Below are 21,569 nucleotides of genomic sequence, written 5' to 3' on the forward strand. Positions count from 1 at the left end.
TTATCAACTTCTATTAAATAGAGATTTATTTATAAATTAGTGACAAAAATTTGTGAGTGCACCATCATTCAGAAATTATTGAATAAAATAATTCAAGTTTAACTTCATGATTAGAGTATATTTGAAAATTTTGGAGGTCGAGATAATTTTTTTAATACGAATAGGAAAGAGTAGATCTTTTGTGAGACGATCTCACTAATATTTATATGTGAGACGGGTCAACCCGACATATATTCACAATAAAAAATAATACCCGTCTCACAAAATACGATCCGTGAGATGTCTAACACAAGTTTTTGCGAATGGGAAAAATACTCGAGCCCACTAGTCACTAGATAAGCTTCTAATCCGTTTGATTTGTTAATACACTAATGATCCTTGAGTTTCTGCCATTCTTTCTCTCTTCTTTTTCTGCATGCACTTCTTTGAGTTTTCCCCTTGTTCTGTACCCTTTGTGTTCCTACTTAGACTGCTTGTAAAGTATTTCAAATTATGTGCTAATGTTTCGTCCATAATTCATTCAAGTTAGCGATTGTATTTAAATCTCGTGAGACCAATTCGACGTAATTGATTTTCTATCATAACCTTCCACGAGTAGATGGCACTGAAAAGTAAACTTCATCTATGATCTTAAGCAATACTTTTATTTTGCAGGGAAATACATACATTGTAAAAGATGAAACAATTTGAATTTCTTGTCTATGTGGTTATGGAGTACAACATAATGTTGTCACATATTCCCTTAGATTCACTAGGCGGTAGCCTCATCTTCTTTCCCTGATTCTGGCGCACACACAATACTTCAGATGGCGCGCGAAAACACGAATCCAAATCTTTCACATCCTTGATCCGATTTTCACCTCCAAGAAGTCCGATCTGTAAATAAATGATTTGGTGAATATTATTCTTATTAATTACAACGAATGATCATTACAAGTATATATATACTTGGTGGTGATGTACAATGATCCTATTCTAAAGCCTATGATTAAGCTAAATCATATACAGATAAGGAAAGAAATATTAGAGAATAATCTCTAATATGGACTACGTATCATATGGCTATTTTACAGCTCAACTTCCTTTAACACTCCCCCTCAAGTTGGAGTGTATGTTAATGACACCCAACTTGTTGAGTAAAATTTCAAACTGCACAGTGCTCAAAGGCTTGGTAAATAAATCTGCTGGCTGATCTGAAGTGTGAATGTGAGTAGTCCGAATCATTCCATTTTGAATCTTTTCACGCACTAAGTGACAGTCTATCTCTATGTGTTTTGTTCGCTCATGAAAGACTGGATTTGCGGCTATGTGTATGGCTGCTTGATTGTCGCAGTATAAATTCACTGGCTGCATATGACTCACTCCCAAGTCTTTTAAGATGTTTTTCAACCATGTGATCTCACAGCATGTAGTAGCCATAGAACGATACTCTGCTTCAGCACTTGAACGAGATACGGTTGTCTGTTTCTTTGTCTTCCAAGAAATTGGTGCTTGACCAAGCAAGATGCAAAAACCTGTAATTGACCTTCTCGTATCCTTGCAACGAGCCCAATCAGCATCACAAAAAGCTCTTAATTGAAGAGAACCTGTAGATGGTAATAAAATACCTTGTCCAGGAGTATGTTTGATATACCTAAGGACTTTGTGGGCTGCCTCCAAGTGTGGTTGTCTAGGTTTGTCCATAAACTGACTCAACACATGAACAATATAAGTGAGGTCTGGTCTAGTTATGGTTAGATAAACTAACCTCCCTACTAATCTTCTGTAAGCTGATGCATCATTTAAAAGTTCTCCATCCGAGTGCGTGAGTGACAAATTTTGATCTACCGGAAAACGAGAAGGCTTAGCACCCAAGAACCCGACATCTTCTAAAATTTCCAAAGCATATTTTCGTTGTGATAAACTGATTCCTTGTCTTGACCTTGCAATCTCTATGCCGAGGAAATATTTAAGCTTTCCCAAGTCTTTAAGTTTGAATTGCTTGGATAAGAAGGTCTTAGTTTCTTCTATATCTTGCAAATTATCTCCAGCCAATATCACATCATCAACATACACAAGTAATGCCAAAAAGGTACCTTGCCGCTGTCGGACGAATAAAGAATAATCAAAAAGAGACTGGTGGAATCCCGCAGCTTTGAGTGCATTGGATAACTTTATAAACCACTGTCGAGAGGCTTGTTTCAATCCGTATAATGATTTATGAAGTTTACAAACACGAGTCTCCCCCTTTCGTCCGAAGCCAGGAGGTAAGGACATGTATACTTCTTCATCAAGCTCACCATTCAGAAATGCGTTATTAACATCTAATTGATGTAAATGCCAACCACGCAGTGATGCCACACTAAGCAAGACACGAACTGTAACTAACTTGGCCACAGGTGCGAAAGTTTCCCTGTAATCAATGCCCTCAATTTGACTGTAACCTTTAGCCACCAATCGTGCTTTGTATCTCTCCACCGTCCCATCAGCCTTTAATTTTATTTTGTATACCCATCTGCAGCCGATTGGTTGCTTGTGAGATGGCAGTGTTACTAAACTCCAAGTCCCATTATGTTGCAAAGCAGAAATTTCTTGTTGCATGGCCTTGCGCCATTTTGGATCTTTGACAGCCTGTGAATAACTAGCAGGTTCTTTGTGGAGAGATAGCTTAGTAGCATATGTTTTATGAGCTTGCGAAAGTTTGGTATAAGATAAAGATTGGGATAGCGGATGAACAATACCTGAATGTTGAACCAAGCTTGTGGATGACGTTGGTTCAGTTCTTGAAGGGAGGGCCATCTCGATATGGAAGTCTTGTAGATATCGTGGAGCTTGAATGGCGCGACCTCCACGTCGGGGTGGTGGAACAGCTGGTATATTTGATGATGGTGGCGACATGTTTGGTGAAGAGATGTCGGGAGAAGCAGGTTCATTGATGGTTATGTCAATGTGTGGTGTTTCATTGGTGTTGGTATGAGATGAAGACTCAGATAAAGGTTCGAAATCAAGGTTTGAATATTGATTTGGGAACAAGGGTTCTGAATCTTTTTGTGGTGCAGCGGAATCCTTGGAATTTTGGAAAGGAAAAATATTCTCAAGGAAAATGATATCTCTGGAGACTAATACCTTTTTCTGAGTAATATCGAAAACACGATACCCCTTTTTCCCATAAGGATATCCAAGAAAGATGCAACGTGATGCTCGAGGATCAAATTTTGAACGGTTTTGGGCATGCGTGGAAACAAAACACAAACAACCAAATACTCGTAAATGTGAGTAGTTTGGGACTTTGTTAAACAACCTTTCATATGGGGTTTTACCTTGGAGGAGAGGAGTTGGTGTGCGATTTATGAGATAGGCTGAAGTAAGGATGGCATCCCCCCAAAAGTGATGAGGAAGACCAGCTTGAATAAGGAGGGCACGTGCCATATTTAACAAGTGTCTGTGTTTCCGTTCAGCGACACCATTTTGTTGTGGTGTATTGATGCAACTGGTTTGGTGAATGATGCCCTTGTTTGCATAGAAAGTTTCAAGTCTGAATTCTGGGCCATTGTCACTACGAATGATCTTTACTTTGGAATTGAATTGATTTTCAGCCATGTTGACAAAATTGACCAAAAGATTTCCAGCTTCTGATTTATGTTTCATAAGGTAAACCCATGTGCATCTAGTATAGTCATCAACGATAGTAAGAAAATATTTCGCACCTGAAATTGAAGCAACTTTGTAACCACCCCAAATGTCAACATGTATCAAATCAAAACTAGATTCAGTAGTGATGGAACTTGAAGAAAAAGGAAGTCTTGTTTGTTTTGCCAGAGGGCAAATCAAACATTTGTCTGTACTACAAGCTTTATTTCGGAAACATGGAGAATTAAATAATGGAGTGACTTTAGAAGATGGATGCCCTAGACGTTGGTGCCAAGAGGGCGGACTTGAGGCTTTGGTGTGATTACACATTCCTTTATTGGCTTGATCGAGATAGTAAAGGCCCTCTCGTTCAATTCCCGTCCCAATCGTCTTCCCCGAGCGTAGGTCCTGGACAAAGCAAATATTGTTGAAGAAAATAGCTATATTAGATGGATTGCGGGTCAGCTTGTTAATTGAAATTAAATTCAGATGAAAATATGGAATACATAAGACATTGTCAAGAATTAAATCTGGAGATAGAGTTACTGTGCCAATATGAGTCACTTGAGCCATTGAACCATTTGGCAATTCCACGGTACGATTTTTGACAGGCTTCGAATGTGTAAATAAGTTCTGATCATAAACCATATGGTCTGTACACCCACTATCAAAGATCCAAGTATTCCTTTTTCCATTAAGGATAAGTGAAAAAGCTTTACCTGAAAGTTCATCATGGGTTGAGCAATTACTAACATGATTTGCAGAGGGGGTTTTGGATCTCAACATTTCTAGTATTTGCCTGCACTGCTCAGATGAGAACGGAAAGCTCGTCTCTTTCTTTTCAGTTAGATATGCAGCTTGATTTCCCTTCGAAATTGTTGAATTATCCTCAGTTGCTGCTTTCTTTTTGCGACAAAATTCTACAGTGTGCCCTTTCCATCCGCAAAAATCGCATTTGAGATGTGCACGACAATTTTTGGTGGTGTGATTTGTCCTGTTGCACTTTGTGCACCTTTGCTCATCTTCAGCCTTGCGATTTGGATTCTTTATGGCAAAGACAGCAGCTTCTGGTTGGTCTTGACTCTTTCCGGATGTCGCTTCTGCTTGTTTCTCATGGCGGAGTACTAGGGAATATGCTTTATTCACCGTGGGTAATGGATCCAGTAATAAGGTATTACTCCGAACACCTGCATATGATTCATTGAGACCCATGAGAAATTTCATGGTTTTCTGTGTTTCCAGATATGCAGCCACCTCTTTGATTGATCCACAAGTGCATATAGGAAAAGTACAGATTGCTTCACGCTGATCCCATAGTCCCTTCAGTTTGGTAAAATAAGATCCCACAGACATGCTGCCTTGTACACAATTATGAATTTCGTTTTCGATGTTGAATAGCTCAACCACGTTCACTTGTGAGAACCTCTCCTGCAATTCCAGCCATATATGTCTAGCGTTTTTGCAATTGATTACACTACCAGCAATGTCTTTAGACATAGATCCCAGTAGCCAAGTCTTTACCAAATTGTTGCAGCGATTCCATTGTTGGTGCTCATCTGAATTTCTTTCACTTGGCTCATTGATTGAACCATCTATGAGTCCAATCTTGTTTTTGACTGTCAACGCCATGGTCATGGACTGTTTCCATGTGCTGTAATTGTCTTCGGCCAAAGACTGTGGCACAAGAATGGCGCCAGGTTGATCCGAATGATGAAGATAAAGTTGATGGTTGGGATTGTCCCATTTTGCTCCTGAACCCGTGCCTCTTGGTTTATCGTCTCCCATGGAAGTCGGCTAGGAAGAAATATTATGTTTTGTTTTGATGCCCAGAGAATACACGCTCTGATACCATGTAAATAAATGATTTGGTGAATATTATTCTTATTAATTACAACGAATGATCATTACAAGTATATATATACTTGGTGGTGATGTACAATGATCCTATTCTAAAGCCTATGATTAAGCTAAATCATATACAGATAAGGAAAGAAATATTAGAGAATAATCTCTAATATGGACTACGTATCATATGGCTATTTTACAGCTCAACTTCCTTTAACACGATCAAAACCTTCAAAGCTTTCACGGCTTCATCTTTCTTCAGGACTTGATACCTCGCTTCTGCAGGAGTCATCTTTGTCAACACTTTGAGCCCATTTTGGCCTCCATCATTCTTAACCACTTCAGTTTCCTACACTATTTGTACAACTACTTTTTTAGTCTCTTACAAATTTTCCCCTTTAAGTTTATCACTTTCTTACTTGTGCTCCAGGAACTCAATCAGGCCTTGAAGGGCACGGCCAGGATTGTCGATGTTTAATTAACAACTGCTCCGACACTTCGGCATGAATCACTTTAGTTTCACCTATCAGTTCCTCTGCCCCAGATAACAAAGGGTGATCCCCGTCTCCAAGATAGTTGGTGGCGAGCATTTTGAGGCTGCGAGACGTGCAGTATGACATGTGGATGTGCACGTCCATACGTCCAGGGTGTAACAAGGCTGCACCTCGCTTATCAATGTGGTTCGTGTTGAATATGATGATCCTTTTCATCCACAGCACGACCACAACCCATCTGTTGAATTCAGCAATCCTAACAAGGTTACCTGCAGTATGGAGCATTAAAGATAAGTTTTTCTTGTGAGACAGATTATCATGGATAGCTAAAAGCAATAAAAAATCATAGTATGATTATAAAAATCCACAATTTATTTACAACTTTCTATGTGGTAGTCCGGAAAACTTGCCTTCGGTTCTTTCATTTGATCATGATTAGAAACCATTCTTTGAGGCTGCATTGTTTTCCTTTAGGACAGATCAACCGATGCATCGATATCCTCCACTACTAGTATGGATCGATTTGCAGTCAAAAGTAGCAATCTCCTCAGACTCAATTTGGATCGTAGATCACTCAATTCCAAGTCATAAACATCAAATTTCAGATAATTGGCCATTGCAGCAATCAATTTAGCTCGATTTTCCTGTCACCGGAGGCCCAAACAACAAGTACCCTCTTTTCCACGCCTTCCCTGCTTTCCTGTAAAAATCTTTCCTCTTAACAAACCTATCAAGATCATCAATTATCACGTTCTTCAGATCATCATCCATTGCTAAAGTTTCCAAAGTTGCTGGATGATCAAGATTCACAGATTGCCATGGAGTTTTAGTTGGATAATGATGAACCCCATCATTTTTCAAGGTGTGCAGTTTCAAGGCCCTTTTTTCTTGCTCTGCAACTTTGATCTTTCCACATTATAAAGTAAGTATTCATCAAGAACCTTGTTTTTGTGCTTCTTGTGAAAGGTTAGCTCCAAGTATTTAAATTCAACTTGCATGGTGCAATGATAGCCATCGTATGGAACACGTCGAGGTTGATTTTGTTGATGGACTACTCTCCATTTCAGTTGCAAACCATGAAACATATCGATGAGATCTTCGTTTCCCCATTGAAAGTTGGATATTCTGCTGTCTCGGGGATTGATGCTTTGAATCTCTTGGTGGAGGGACTGGTTCTCGTGCCCAAGTAAAATTCCCCATTGAAAGTTGTCTATGGCTTTTTATCCGCCCTCTCAATACCCCAATTTCAAATAACTACGTCAGTCAAACTGAAAAGACGAAGAAAGTTCATAAACAGGTAACAATTGCAGCAGCTTACACCAAAACATTGCTGCGGTAAAATTTAATCATATATAATTCTTTCTTAAAAAAACCACTGACAACTCAAATAGGAAGTATTCATTTTATCCTTATTTTTTTAAAAAAAATTCTTCATTTGATTTGAAATACATAAATATTAATTAAATAAATAACAATATTGAACCTTATTTGTTGGATTAATATGAAGTACAACCAAATAAACTATAAAGTCTCAAGCATGAAACAATTTGACTTCTTGTCAGTGTAGTTATGGAGTATATTACATGACATAAATTTATCGCATATTTCTTTCTGGGAAACCAATCGTTTTACGAATGAACGAAATAGATGGTCCTTAATGCATAGATAGGTTAACTAGTTATGCCTTAATATGGTACTATATGGTCCCTTCAAATCACTCGGCATTAGTCTCTTCTCCTTTCCCGGATTCTGGCGCACACACTACTTCAGATGCGCGAAAACCTGAATCGGAATCTTTGACATCTTTGATCCCATTTTCACCTCCAAGAAGTCCGATCAAAACCTTCAAAGCTTTCATGGCTTCATCATTCTTCAGAACTTGATCCTTCGCTTCTGCAGGAGTCATCTTTGTCATCACTTTGAGCCCATTCTGGCCTTCATCATTCGTCAGCACTTCATTGTCATCCTCATTTTCTTCCGCTATTTGTACAGCTTCTTTTTTAGTCTCTTCCAGATTTTCCGCTTTAAGTTTGTCACTTTCTTTCTTGTGCTCCAAGAACTCAATCAAGCCTTGAAGGGCACAGCCAGGATCGTCGCTCTTCAACAACTGCTCCGCCACTTCGGCAGGAGTCACTTTAGTTTCCCTTGTCAATTCCTCTGCCCCAGATAATAGGGGGTGGTCCACGTCTCCAAGATAGTTGGTGGCAAGCATTTTCAAGCCACGAGGTGTGCAATATGACATGTGGATGTGCACGTCCATACGTCCAGGGCGTAACAAGGCTGCATCTAGCTTTTCAATGTGGTTCGTGGTGAATATGATGATCCTTTCATCTCCACAGCTCGACCACAACCCATCTGTGAAATTCAGCAATCCTGACAAGGTAACCTGCAGCATAGAACACTAAATATAAGTTTTTCTGCTGGGACAGATTATCTTGAATAGCAAAAAGCAATTCCTTGGATAGCTAAAGCAATAAAAAAAAATCATAGTATGATTATAAAAACCGATAATTTATTTACAAATTTCGATGTGGAAGTGGTTAAAACTGGCCTTTGGTTCTTGAATTTGATCATGATAAGAAAACCTTCTTTGAGGCTGCATTGTTTTCCTTTCGGACAGATCTATTGACGCATCGATATCCTCCACCACAAGTATGGATCTATTTGCAGTCCAAAGCAGCAATCTCCTCAGATCCGAATTGGACCGTAGATCAGTCAGCTCCAAGTCATAAACATCAAATTTCAGATAGTTGGCCATTGCAGCAATCAAGCTAGATTTTCCGGTCCCCGGAGGCCCAAACAACAAGTACCCTCTTTTCCACGCCTTCCCCACTTTCCTGTAAAAATCTTTCCTCTTAACAAACCTTTCAAGATCATCAATTATCATGTTCTTCAGATCATCATCCATTGCCAAAGTTTCCAAAGTTGCTGGATGATCAAGATTCACAGACTGCCATGGAGTTTTAGGTGGATAATGATGAACCCCATCATTTTTCAAAGTGTGCAGTTTCAGGGTCCTTTTTTCTTGCTTTGCAACTTTCGATCTTTCCACAATATAAGGTAAGTATTCATCAAGAACCTTGTTTCTGTGCTTCTTGTGAAAGGTTAACTCCAAGTATTTATATTCAACTTGCATGGTGGAATGATAGTCATCGTATTGAACACGTCGAGGTTGATTTTGTTGATGAATTACTCTCCATTTCAGTTGCAAACCATGAAACGTATCGATGAGATCTTCGTTTCCTCCCATTGAAATTTGGATATTCTGCTCTTTCTCAGGGATTGATGCTTTGAATCTCTTGGTGGAGGGGCTAATTTTCGTGCCCAAGTAAATTTCTGCATCTGTGAAAAGCTGGTTTCTCGCTATGCCGTCGAATTCCTCGATAGTTATGGTCATGTCATTGCTGAATGTTGCGAAAAAATTGTGGAATTTGGTGTAGATATACTGACTGAGATCGGGAGGTACGACGTCTTTGGTTACTGATCGGATTAACATGGCCGTGGCCGCGACTGAAGCAGCAGTTGAGACCAATGTTTTTACCGAAGGTAATTCGATCTTCGAAAACATTCTGTCTTTGGGTTTTCAAGTGCTTGATTTTTTAAAAATAATTTATGGTGAAACTTCTGATTCTAGGAATTTTTTGATGTGGGATTCTTGAGTTGATTCTTTGTAGATCAGAATCAAGAATGAAATTTGAGAAACGGACTTATGAATGTATAGATATAAGGAATTGGCAGAGTTCTTGAATTCAAGGAGGCTTTGTATTGTAGGAAATGAGATGAGCCAGTGGCAAATGGAGGGTAGGTATAATTTATAGCTCGAAGTTCTATTACATTGTTATCAGAAAATCTGGCAAGAAGGTCTTTTTCATCTTTTTTTTAAAAAATTTTTGTCAAAAAGTACTTTAATTGCGTTTGAGGAATCTTCCTTTCGCGTTTCGTATAATATACATATTTGATTGACTCAAAGATTGACCTCTGATTCCACAAGGCCTTGCGACATTGTTTGAACGAGCCTCTTTCCAGGAAATGGGAAGTGGTCCACTCCCATCCTATACGTTGAGGCTGAATAATAATTTTAACTAAAAGTAATGACATTTTCAATATTTTCATTTCATATCGAGTTGAATAACACATATTTGAATACTATTTAATTCGCAACGAGTTTTTTTTTTGCCTAATCGATACTCCTAGCTCTTTAGTCCTCAAAATGCCCTTATAACAAGTTTCTAGCCATATTGATACGTTTCAAATAGCAATAATGACAAAGAAATTATCTCTGATTCCTAACAGAATTCCTTGCGATCGATTCTACTTTATTTTTTCCACAGTGTGGATTGGGACAGTTGATATTTGAGCAGTTGAAACCGAGGATTGGATGGAAAGAAAATGACAGGTTTGGATGTTTTCCTTCTATTTCCTGTAAATTTTCACATTGTTTTGTCTTGTTTAATTGTCCCTACTAGAATGTTGAATTATTCAATTCGCGTTAATTAGGTGGGGGGGGAGGGAATTGATGACTAATTGGATCATATTAGGGGCTAAAAGTCAACATTATAATAAAATAGGATTATAAATTATTTAAAATGGCGACCAGATTCAGAGTGAGGTCCATTGATTTTACTTAAATAAATAAAGTATGGTTACATAAGAGAATTTAGATTTATTATTTTTATACTTTTGTAGACATTTACAAAGGGTTCTTGTTCTTCCTTGGTGGATGACCAAGAATCTTAGTCACCCTTCACAATCTTCGAGTATTTCTTCGTCGGTCCTACTTTTTTGAGTAACTATTTTTTATTTTGCAATATTCTCGTTTAAATTTAACGCATTTAATGTATATTCAATAATACATGTATTTTATTATTATTATTATTATTATTATTATTATTATTATTATTATTATTATCCGGTGTTTGGAAGAACTTAAAAATATAAATGTCAAAACGGGTCAGCCCGACATCGACCGGGGCGGGCGCTGTCGGCAACCAATTTTGCGGGTTGGAAAAAACTCTAATTGTGCGTTAGACGAGCGAACCCACCAAAATTTGAAGAGAAAAAACAAAAAAAAAAAAACAACTATATTCATATTTTATAATAAATGTATTGCTCATTATAGTCAAATAAATCAACAACTAATATGATTGATAGCATAAAAAATTAAGAGTGCTTAAAATTTAACCGTCTAACAAAATATACAATTTGTAATATTATATAGTTACATTCTTTCGATCCTTATGTTACTTCACTTCATCATTAATTTTTAGATTATTTGATCTTTCACCTTAAAAGTTCGTTTTGATATTTGCACATAAAAACTAAGATAGTTAAAAAAAATAAAATTATAATAGTCTTTATGTACTAGTGGATCCCTACGCTGGTCTATGAATGTTTAATATTTTGATTAAATACATTATTGTAATTATTAAATTCAAATTCCAAATGCTTTATAAATGTTTTATGAAAAACGTTCAAGGCTTAGTGACAACTATCGTCTAAATTTTGACACTATCGAGTTTAAAACCTACGTAAACCACATTTTCAAATTTTTTTTAAAAAAATAAACAAAACTTGTGTTGTTTTGTTTATATGTCGTGCAGCGTGATACGGGGTCCATACAGTATTTTTGAATGAGTATGTCTTTTGTGAGACGATCTCGTGAATCTTTACCTGCGAGACGAGTCAACCCTACTGATATTCACATAAAAAGTAATCATGTTAGCATAAAAAGTAATATGGTTTCATAGATGATCGAAATAAGAGATTTTTCTCACAAATTGCGACACGTTGAGACCGCCTCACACCAATTTTTGTCCTTTTGAATATAGTTTGTATCCCGAATTTAAAGTTTATAATGAGATTTTTACACCGATTGTTTTATATTATATATGAGTGGAATTTATCTAAATCTAGCGTCAAAATTGTTTTTTAAAAGAGGTTTGTTCATTATTTTTATGCTTACGTTAAATGTTTGAATCTTATGTTGAAGGAAAATTTCTTAACTTTTATTTGTATAAGAAGTTTAAATTTACTTTTAGTGTATGTAAAAATTGAATTTTTAAAAGAAAACTTATCTTGTATGAAAATTGTTTTAGTAATTAGATGGTTCTATGCTTACGGCCAAGTATGATACGCTGGTTTTGTGTCGGACTTTGTGTTGGGTGTCATTACCAACTTACACTGGTTTGAGGTGTTGGTTTGATGCTCGAGGTGCCTTAACCAACTTAGATTCATGGAAAATGTTTGGCCAAAAGACATGAAAAGGAAAGGAATCAATGAAAAGGCCACACTCAATATTATTTTCTGATTAACTTGTATACATTGTTTTTCATAATCAGAATAGTGATCGATCCGATTTACTTTAAAAATATTCAACTGGTCAAAAAACCGTTACATTCTATAAAATAATAATGTATTGAGGTAAATAATATATTTTAAATTTTAAGATCTTAACTGTACATATAGATAATTAAAAAAATATATTTATCCAAATTTAAAATCTAAACAACATACATATAAATTATAATCAAATATAATTATATATATATATATATATTTAAAAATAAGTAAATCAAAATAATGTCTAATATTACTAAAACAATATTTTTTCAAAATCTAAATAATCATATATATAATAAAAAATAAAATTTTAAATATAAAAATATTTTCGTTAAAAAAATAAAGTAAAATAGATAAACCAGTCGGATCGGTCAAACGGTTCTGATTGATTGGACTATAAAAACGATTTATATGAATGTTCTGACCGGACCGATCGAACCGGTTAAAATATAAAATATTTTTCTTTCAAATTTAATAAAATCACGCTAAAATAAACTTGAATTTACATCTTAATTGCCATTTTCTCTATTTTATCTAAAATATTTCCTCCTCATTTCAAAAAAAAAAAAAAAGAAATATTTCCTCCTCACCTTATAGCTTGTGCCATTTTCTCTTCTTTCTACCTTAGTAGATCACATCCTACCAACTCGAGGGATCTGTGATCATCTCGTGTAAAAAGTAAAAAGTGCACAACATCAAATGCTGTATTTTCAATACAGTAGATGATCCAGGGCAAAAACTTGTATGAGACGGTCTCACGGGTCATATTTGTGAGACGAATCTCTTATTTGGGTCATCCATGAATAAGTATTACTTTTTATGCTAAGAGTATTACTTTTTATTGTGAATATGGGTATGGTTGACCAGTCTCACGGTAAGATCCGTGAGACCGTCTCACATGAGACCTACTCATGATCCAAATATCAACTCGAGCAGTATCCATTTTCAGATTGTCCGGTTTACTCTATAGTCACTCTTTTAAAAAGCTCGAAATGAAAAAGGCCAAAAGAGTTCATACGAGGTACAACAATTGCAGCAGCTTAAGCCGAAACATTGTAGTGGTGAAATACAACAGATAACGTCCTCGAAAATTAAAAGAAATCTGAATTGTAAAACTAATTCAAAGCTCTGTCCAAATTATGACACAACCACGAGTGGCCCTGTTGTATACCTGCTGCCCAGAAAGAGCTCACACCATACGAATCTGCGAGTAAACACAGGATCAAATCGATTATCATCGTATCGTTCAAGATCATTCATGTCCATATATACGCATCCTCTGATGACAATACCAGATTATGTCATACAAAGTGATTACATCACAATGCATCCAAAAGTTGACAGAAAGAACTCATAATTGATAGATACGACAATTTATAGAGTCATGGTTATCTTATCTATCAAAGAAAAGCAAATCTTGGAAGTGATTTAATGCATGAAAGCATGAAGCTAAAATTTTAAACAAGAAGTGAATGTCATCGATTGATTGAAACAAGAAACCACTAAAACAAATTTGGATGAAACGTTGATGGTGTGAAATAGAACGTAGACGGATACATTTTCACATGAAGAAACACATTTCCAGCAACTATTGTCTATTTGTATAGATCATAAACCAGAAGGTAGGGATGTAAACGATCCAAACCAAACCAAACAGTATCAGACTTGAGCTTGGTTTGCTTAAAACTGTTTGAGGCTCGAGCTCGATTCGAGCTTCTATTATCAGGCTCGAGCTTGGTTTGTATTGAAATTACTGAGCTCGTTAAAAGCTCGAGCTCGGCTCGTTAAAAGCTCGTTTAGCATGTTAATCAAGCCAGACTCGAGCTTAATTCATTAATAGCTCGTTTAACAAGCCTGGCTTGAACTCGTCTCGTTTTCGAGCTCGATTAGCATAGAATTGAGCTCGAGTTTGAGTTTGAATCGAGATTGTTAAAAATTAAATATATCTATAAACTAAATTTAAATCAGACATAAAAATATAAATTCATTCATAAATAACCAAAACGACAGAAATCAGAGCAAAAAAAACATAAATAAGTATATTATTGAACATTCCAAAATCATGTTTGCGAGCCACCTAAACGAGCCGAGCTCGAGCTCGAGCTCGCGAGCCTATTATCAAACATGTTTGCGAGCTCACGAGCCGAATATCCTTAGGCTTGAGCTTGGTTTGATTAAATTTTCGAGCTCAAAATCGAGCTTGGGCTTGGTTTGATATGATTAACAAACAAACTCAAACGAGCTTTTATCGAATCGAGCTTCGAATAGCTTGCAAAACGTTTGGTTCATTACATCCCTGTCACAAGGTAGAGTAGTTACAGCAGGTAATTTTGCTGCTCATTTCAGCAAATTTCATACCAGAACCAGACGAGGAAACCCAACTAAATGCCATTTTTGAAAAAAAAATATTCGGCATATTTACATTGAACAGTAACGATTAAAAATAACAGTACCGTCGTCGCCTTGAATCTGGTACACCTCACTCTCGTTTAGCCTTGGAGAGAGCCTTCTTCCTCTGCCCAAGCATATATCCGTACAAATGGGGACTCCCCGGAGCGTAAATTCCCAAAATCAACATGGCATTGTAATAATAGTCAAACGAGAAATTCCATTTATTAGGCATTCTCAAGCTGTATTTCTCAGTTTCCAGCATATACGGTAACGCACTGTAGATCAAACCCACTTCACTTGTGATTCCAGAGGGGTAAAGTGCAAGAAAAGTGCTGTACCTGAGCCAAAGCAGCCAACCCGGAGCCGACCCGAATGCCTCTTTCAATCCGAAGAAAGAGTATCGGATGATTTCAGTGATCGACCAGCTTATCACCAATGATGAGACCAGGATATGGCTTCGGATCTCAGGGAAGCTGTACAGAATACCCCATGTGACGTACAACCTGGAGCTGACCTGGGGAAGCGTGGCGCTAACCGGAGATCTGACCAGTCCGATCAAGCTGTGAAGAATTTCGATGACGGCGGCGGACTGAGCTAGCAGGAGCGGGGTCTCGACGGCCGAGTATACGGATTGGTGGCCGGATTTTTTGAGGGTGATGAGTGTGAGGTAGAATACTTGGAGCCAGCCAGAGAATAAAATCCAGTTGTATAGGGTGAGGTACACTCGGCGGGCGGTGGCGTGGATTCCGGCCATCGGAATTGGGATTAATTTGGAAGGAGAATGGGATGGGGTATATAATTAATAAAAGGAAGTTAGCAAAAATAAATAAATAGTAATAATAATAATAATAAAAGAATGTAATTAATAGATTTAGGTGAACGGTTCAACTACTGGGCGTTGGGCCTTCATCCACAGCTGACCTATCTGCTACTTCAGTATACAAGCACATGTCTAAATTTTTGTTTTTATTTATTTTTTAAGAAATACAAATAAATATTTTAAAATTTAATATATGGAAATTTTAAATCGAATATCAATTTAAAAAAATTAACAAATTTTTTCTCTGGATATTTAGTCTGTGAGACCTGAGAACACAATCATATTATTTTAGAATATAAGTTTCTACAATAGCAAGGGTTAATTTTCCAATGGTTTACTCATGTTCCAATTGAACAGGACTGGTCTAGCAACGGTGTTTTGCAAGCCGTCCAAATTTTTATAAATGATTTTCACAAAAACCGTCACTAATCGCAGTCCAAAATCTCTGTATTTTTGGATTTAACATACACTTCTTTGCACTATAGTTTACTCATACTTAGCAAGAAATTACTCACTAAAATAAGTTGTGGCTTTTTCTACACCAATTTAGAGTGAGTCTCATGTGAGACCGTCTCACGGGTCATAATCCGTGAGACGGGCCAACCATATCCATATTCACAATAAAAAGTAATACTCTCAGCATAAAAAATGATACTTTTTCATGGGTGACCCAAATAAGAGATCCGTCTCACAAAAACAACCCGTGAGATCGTCTCACACAAGTTTTTGCCACCAATTTATTACCAATTAAGCGATCAAAATAGCACATTTGTAAGAATTAATATCATATTTGAACAAAAGAAACTGCTCTAGTGAAGCAATAACTATAGACAAAGATGTACATCTTACCTTTAAAAAAAATAATAAATGGTGATTATAGACTTGATGGTGTCATTTGCGTTCATGAATCTAATCAATTTAGATGTGAATTCACTCATTAAAGTGTAACCGATATGATTTCAACCAACAAAATTTATATCACTTAGTTAAGGACGAGTGATTTTCACTACCTGATCGGTGTGTACTAATTATATTATGTCAGATCAAGAGTAAATATACAAGAGTAGGTCTTTTGTGAGACGAGTCAACACTAACGATATTCACAATAAAAATGATACTATTAGAATAAAAATAATATTTTTTCATCGATAACCCAAATTAAAGATCTGTATTACAAAATACGACCCGTGAGACTAGGGGTGGGAAGAAATACCGAAATATCGAAAAATCGTACCCAAAAAAATACCGAACTTATCGAAAAAATCGGGAAATCGAAAATTTCGGTACAGAATATTTTTTTTTCGGTATTTCGGTATATAATTTATTATTATTATTATTTTAAATTTAAGTTCGGTATATCGACAAAATTTTCGGTGTCGGTACGGTATCGGTATGAATTTTTTTCATATCGAAAATTCGGTATATCGAATGTGCGGTATACCGAATGTGCGGTATCGGTATGGAAACATTTCATACCGATATTTTCGGTACGGTATACCGCACATCCTTACGTGAGACCGTCTCACATAAGTTTTTGTCAATATTATAAATAATCTAGCACTATATATTTACATACTCCACAAAAGTATGCAATTTTATTTTTATGATTCATGGATTTCAAATTGAAAACAAAAATAACAGAAAAAAAAATGAAAATATTGTTACAAATCAGTTACTAGATGTTGGAGCTTGCCTCGGGAGGTCGACTAAGACTTTCTCAATCGCTGTTATACTATGTACTAGATGTTGGAGAAGACCTTGCTAGGAGGTCGGCTCGAGAGGTCGCCAGGCCAGGACTACCTGAATATTGGGATCGACTTCTTTCAGACTGTCCAAAGTGGGCGAAACCTATATCATGAGGTATGATAGTTAATAGGGAAAATTAATACATGATTTTAGACTTGAATTTTTTTAATTTTAATTTAGAATTTGAGATCATAAATTTTCAATTCTAATTTAAAATATGAAATTAAAACAATTAATAGGAAAACTGAATAATATTTGAATTTTATTTTGAAATAAATATTTTGTAAATATAACTATTAAAAAAATTAGTGGGCCAAGTGGCTTCAACCTAGCCACCCACCCCCCAAAACAACATATGGAAAAAATAGTTGAGATGGGAGGGCACCTGCGCCCACCCACGCTCCGTCTCTAGCAATAGTACTACAAGGATATCGAGCTTTCTGCTCTTGGGATGGGTGTGTATATGTTCTCTCGTCTCCTTCTTTCGTTCTCTATTTTTCCTAGTACCCAATATCTCGATCATCTATCTAGTCCAGTTTTTGGGTAATCCTGCCAAATAATGTTAGTTATTTATTTTCATTGCACTGTTTGTTTATATTTTTTATTGTCTTTGTTCGCAACTTCTACAATCAGGAACTTTCGATCACATTTGATCTTCAGATTGTATCTTTAGCCTTATATAATGCTATTGCATGCATTAGCAAGCTTGAGGGAAGACTTCAATATTTAATTTAGTTAGGGAGAATGAGAAATGGCGGAGCCAGAATTAATTTAAATTTATCCGAGCTATAATTTCTTTAATAAAAACCAAATGATGTTCGTTATTCCCCATCTCTTCCCAAAATCCAAAGTGAAACATTGAAATCAACTAATAAAGAGCAACCAAATTCAAGAAAACATATTTATAATACCGTATTCAAGAAAATATGTATTTTAGGAGATTGATAGTCAGGTATAGCAGTAAGCTCATCAGCACGACTCTAAGCCTCAATTTGGACTATAACCGGCGCCCACCTTCCGCCGTGCTTCTCAATAACTAATAAAGAAAAAATTAAATGAATCAAATAAAAAAATTTTGCGAGAATATTTTTTTTTTAGAGGAAGATTTGAATTAGATGAGTTGAAGATAAATATTGTATTTGGTGCAGAAATTACATTATTTTAAAATAAATTTTGAGTTGGAGATGACCTAATGAATTTATTTATGATTTCTACTTTCCACGTCTTCTTTTCAATGACTCATATAAATTCTTTTTAAAGGAGTGGATAACTCTGTATTTAAATTCTTATATTTTATCAAATAGTTTTGAAATTTTTGGATATGGACATAGTCTTTTATATAATATAAGCTTTTCAATCTATAAATTCAATTAATTAACCGATTAAAAAAATTAAACCTAATATAATCCGAAAGACTTTGGTACGTTATATGCGCACATTTCTAGACATTTAAAATAAAATATTACGAATTGGACATGTGTCCGGTCCCAGTTCTTCAACTGCTGCAGCACCCTTGCGACGTGGACGATGACCAGAATCCAAGCTCTCCCTATCAACTTCCCAATCACAATAAAACACAGACTCTTTGCATGTGTTTGTGACAGATTTTTTATGCATTTTCTTCCATACGGAGAGCCATTTGTCACGGTATAAATAGTAACTCTGCAAGTTTTCTCGATAAAAGCGGCCACCTCCATTTCAGTGATATTTCATGCATCTTCTCCGCGAGATCTCTGAGCCCATAATCGTTAAGATCTCCCCACTTTCTTGTTATTGCAACTTCCTTCACTTTCTTTTTCAATATTTTCGCGTCTTCAAATTATTGATCTGTGTGTAAAACCTGATGGATACTTGCTCTGCAACATTTACGCTGAAATCCCATTTGGCTACAGCTTGTAGAAGTGAGATTTGCAACGGAGAAAATGGATTTTTTGGGGAGAAAATAAAAGGGAGTTTACATAACTGTATATGGGTTGATAAATTTGGAAAAAGTTCGAGTCTTGGGAAAAATGGGAGGAAAGTTAAACATGGGGTTGCTTACTCTGTTCTCACCAGAGAAAACAGCCAAGAAACAGCGGTAACTATTCCATTCAACCTCCAATTTGTTTCATTTTGATCACTTTTTTTCCTGACATATGCCCGACTTTGTTGCAAATTTGAAAATATTGAGTCATTATTTTAGTTTAATAAGATAATTACGTTTCAGACGATTCAGTCACCAAGGTTTGAGAGACGAAGGGCGAATCCGAAAATGTGGCAGCCGTTATTCTCGGAGGAGGTGCGGGCACGCAGCTTTTCCCCCTCACAACCAGAGCAGCAACACCAGCTGTGAGAATCAAATATTTTCTTGATCATGTCTAAATTACACATCGAATGAGCATCTCTGGGTACAGGGGAATTTGATTTGTTAAATCTTTTGTTATTTTTCTTGTAAAAGCGTGGCATAAATGACAGGATACCGTGTGGTTTCGTGTCATCAGTTTTGAGAGACGTTGATTAAATTTTTAATCCTTTTTCTATAACAATTTTGTCAAGCACAAGATGCTAAGTAGTAGTTAATCTTCCTATCATGCAGCTTTTTGTTTGCTAGAATAGGATGATATTTACCTCTGAAATGAAAATAATTCGATGATCAACGACAACGTGTAGTTTTTCACGAATAAAAACAAGATTAACCATCAACTTGTCATATCTCGCTCCTCCATTAGAACACTAAATAGGCTCGTGGCATGAGAATTATTTGTTACCGAACCGTGGAGTCGGGGTGAGACGGTAATTGAACCCCAATTCATTCATTTTTCACCTGGTGTTGTAGTTTGAACCAAATCGTCCAGATTACGATTTGTGGCTGTATGAATTAGGTTATCCAGCTTGATTCCACGAGTTGTCAGTATATGACATCCTTGTGTGATACAAATGCAGGTTCCACTAGGAGGATGCTATAGGCTAATAGACATCCCAATGAGCAACTGCATCAACAGTGGCATTAACAAGATATTCGTGCTTACACAGTTCAATTCTGCCTCTCTCAATCGCCACATCTCTCGTACATATACTGGGAATGGTATCAGCTTCAGTGATGGATGCGTTGAGGTGATCGAAACCTATATAAATACGAGTGTGTTTAGAAGGAGAACAGCTTCTAAAAAAGTGTTAAAAAAGGGGTGTTTAGTATAAATGGTTATATGTCATTGGGTTTTACTTGTTTGGAGTGCTCTTTAAAGCCGAAATCCTAAGGACATAAACTCTGGTTTTAAGGTTTTCCTACTACTCTTTGGAACATCATTGAAAACGACCCCTATTTAATAAAGTATTTTTCAAGCTAACTGTTCGTGCATGAATATTCCCCTAACTTGGCAGTAATAGTTGAATTCTTAATGGATGTAGGTCTTGGCCGCGACACAAACAACAGGAGAAATGGGGAAGCAGTGGTTTCAGGGAAACTGCTGATGCTGTTAGGCAATTTCTATGGCTATTTGAGGTCAATCCTCAGGAATTTTAACGTATCCAGTATTGTCTTCATATTGCTATTTATTTTTCTTAAGTTGGTTTATGGAACTCTCGTTGCTTGTTGAAACTGGTTATTCTCGCAGGATGCCAAGGTGAAAGATATCGAGCACATAGTAATACTATCTGGGGATCATCTTTATCGAATGGACTATATGGACTTTGTTCAGGCAAGCACATACACACACACGCACACAAACACAATCTCATATGTGTACAGTTTCGAATGTCGAATGTTTGTGTGTTTCCATGATATAAGGTAGCTAAATATCTTGAAAATGCTAAAACACGAAGCCACCTTGACAGAAATGCTGATCTTACACTTTCATGTGTACCAGTTGGTGACAGGTTTGTTTCCATCTTTTGTACAATTTTATTATACTTATGAACAGATTTGCATTCGACCCAATTAATCTCTCAGCCGAGCATCGGAATTTGGACTGGTGAAGATCGATAGCTGGGGTCAGATAACTCAATTTTCTGAGAAACCTAAAGGTGCTGACAAGAAAGATATGGTATGGTACTGCTTACTATGTGAGCTTTAAATTCTTGGCTACACGTTGGCTTTAAAAGAAATGTGCAATCAAAACATTTTAAATCATCTATATGACTAGTTTTGGAAAATTAATTTTGTTTTCTTTCCATCTTCCTGCAGCAAATAGATGGTAATTTAATAGGATTGTCTTCAATTGACGCTGCAAAATCTCCATACCTTGCTTCGATGGGAGTGTATGCATTCAGGAAAGAAATATTGTTGAATCTCCTGAGGTGGAGATACCCGACTTCAAATGACTTTGGTTCTGAAATCATACCCTCGT

At 36.4% G+C, this 21,569-nt stretch overlaps 3 protein-coding genes and 2 pseudogenes across 3 annotated transcripts; 1 reads left to right on the top strand and 4 right to left on the bottom strand.

Annotated features, from left to right (window-relative positions):
• Positions 1-4,498: 4,498 nt before the first annotated feature.
• LOC140840918 (uncharacterized) lies at positions 4,499-5,394 on the bottom strand. Its single transcript, XM_073208070.1, has 2 exons — positions 4,622-5,394; positions 4,499-4,529 (listed from the first exon to the last, which is right to left on the bottom strand). The coding sequence occupies exons 1-2, from the start codon at positions 5,392-5,394 to the stop codon at positions 4,499-4,501; spliced, it is 804 nt and encodes a 267-aa protein (XP_073064171.1).
• Positions 5,395-5,650: 256 nt separating this feature from the next.
• LOC140840919 (protein HYPER-SENSITIVITY-RELATED 4-like) lies at positions 5,651-7,171 on the bottom strand (annotated as a pseudogene).
• Positions 7,172-7,402: 231 nt separating this feature from the next.
• On the bottom strand, positions 7,403-9,737 carry LOC140841834 (AAA-ATPase At3g50940-like). The gene is made up of 2 exons (XM_073209537.1): positions 8,500-9,737; positions 7,403-8,334 (listed from the first exon to the last, which is right to left on the bottom strand). The coding sequence occupies exons 1-2, from the start codon at positions 9,514-9,516 to the stop codon at positions 7,663-7,665; spliced, it is 1,689 nt and encodes a 562-aa protein (XP_073065638.1). The 5' UTR covers positions 9,517-9,737; the 3' UTR covers positions 7,403-7,662.
• A 3,546-nt stretch (positions 9,738-13,283) lies between these two features.
• LOC140841835 (very-long-chain (3R)-3-hydroxyacyl-CoA dehydratase PASTICCINO 2-like) lies at positions 13,284-15,500 on the bottom strand. The gene is made up of 2 exons (XM_073209538.1): positions 14,741-15,500; positions 13,284-13,491 (listed from the first exon to the last, which is right to left on the bottom strand). Exon 1 carries the CDS (start codon positions 15,430-15,432, stop codon positions 14,767-14,769), a length of 666 nt encoding a protein of 221 aa, XP_073065639.1. The 5' UTR covers positions 15,433-15,500; the 3' UTR covers positions 13,284-13,491; positions 14,741-14,766.
• Positions 15,501-18,849: 3,349 nt separating this feature from the next.
• On the top strand, positions 18,850-21,563 carry LOC140840603 (glucose-1-phosphate adenylyltransferase large subunit 3, chloroplastic-like; annotated as a pseudogene).
• The last annotated feature ends 6 nt before the right edge of the window (positions 21,564-21,569 follow it).

This window comes from Primulina eburnea, chromosome 9 (genome assembly GCF_022965805.1).
Source record: "Primulina eburnea isolate SZY01 chromosome 9, ASM2296580v1, whole genome shotgun sequence".
Taxonomy (NCBI): domain Eukaryota; kingdom Viridiplantae; phylum Streptophyta; class Magnoliopsida; order Lamiales; family Gesneriaceae; genus Primulina; species Primulina eburnea.